Source organism: Trichinella spiralis, assembly GCF_000181795.1.
Source record: "Trichinella spiralis strain ISS 195 chromosome Unknown Scfld4417, whole genome shotgun sequence".
Lineage (NCBI taxonomy): Eukaryota > Metazoa > Nematoda > Enoplea > Trichinellida > Trichinellidae > Trichinella > Trichinella spiralis.
In genome coordinates, this window is record NW_003531356.1 from 1 (window position 1) to 1,207 (window position 1,207).

Sequence of the window (1,207 nt, forward strand, 5' to 3'; positions counted from 1 at the left end):
TCACCATTGCAATTTTTGGAAGACATTGGTAAACAATAGCTCGTTATTTATTTATTTACTTGTTTATTTATTTTTCATTTATTTCAGATAAACTGAAAGCTGATGATTTGATACGTGCGGTGGATCGAATGTTGAATAGCAGGGTGTCGTTGGTCGGTTATGGAACTTTGAAGCAGATGCAACCTTACGATTTGATTGATCGAGCAATTGTGAATCGAGATTTGAAACTGTTGAAGACACCAAAATTGTATTTTACGTAAAAATCGTTTATTTTTTTTAATTTTTTAATTTTTAATATTGTAACATGAACATGTAGAAAAGTGATGACGACAATGCTTAGTCATTAAAATTTCGAATAATTTCATAAACATGTAAAACTGAAACTTCAAACCAAATGGGCAACAATCACTCAAGGAGAGGATTCGGCAGTGCTGAAAGCTTCTTTCACTTGATCGCTTATGCTACTAGGCGCTTGACGCTTTTTCAACTGAGTTTTCTTAATTGTATTTCCACAAACATTTTAGCACTTAAATGATCTTCCTGACGCTTGTAAGGTGCCACTGTCTGTACCACTTTCTGGTCTACCTGAAGCAACATATGTGACAGTTGTTTCTGAAGATGATCCGTTTAAGGCGAAAATATCGAAATTGAACAGTGGCTTGAGAATAGCTTCGGAAAAAAAATACGGAGAATTTTGCACTATTGGTGGTAGTTAATTTATTTTATATTAACAGGCTTTCAGTGTAAACTCTTTAATTGAAACTCAAGTATTATCATTTTATTGAATCACTTAATGATGTTACAGTATGTAATAATTTCACTGTCAAATGCAAAAAGTTTTTTTTCTTATAGCCGTAGTGGATGCTGGCAGTAGATATGAAGCTTTGTTTCCAAGTGGTACGAGTCACTTTTTGGAAAAGCTTGCATTTACAGTATAATTATTTATTTATTTAATATTTTGACACTGTGCACACTTCTTGATGCACTTTTTGCAGTCGTGTGAAAAACTTCAAACTTCAGAAGAAATTGTGAAAACATTGGAAATACAACGTATCCATGCATACTGTAGACAATAAAAGTAGTTTTTTCCAAATGGAAAAAATTCAACTTTGATCAAAAATGGAATATTTCGAACAAGAAATCCCAATGCGGCTGATAAAAGTCAACAAAATTAAAAGACAAATTCCGCAAAAACAATTTGTTTTCA

The 1,207-nt window shown here is 32.4% G+C and overlaps 1 protein-coding gene across 1 annotated transcript; it reads left to right on the forward strand.

The window, feature by feature from the left end:
- Positions 1–87: 87 nt before the first annotated feature.
- On the forward strand, positions 88–938 carry Tsp_16064 (conserved hypothetical protein; the record flags this gene model as incomplete). The annotated part of the gene is made up of 3 exons (XM_003367362.1): positions 88–209; positions 525–711; positions 853–938. Coding segments are annotated over 3 exons (395 nt in total), but the record flags the coding sequence as incomplete, so codon positions are not given.
- Positions 939–1,207: the final 269 nt, after the last annotated feature.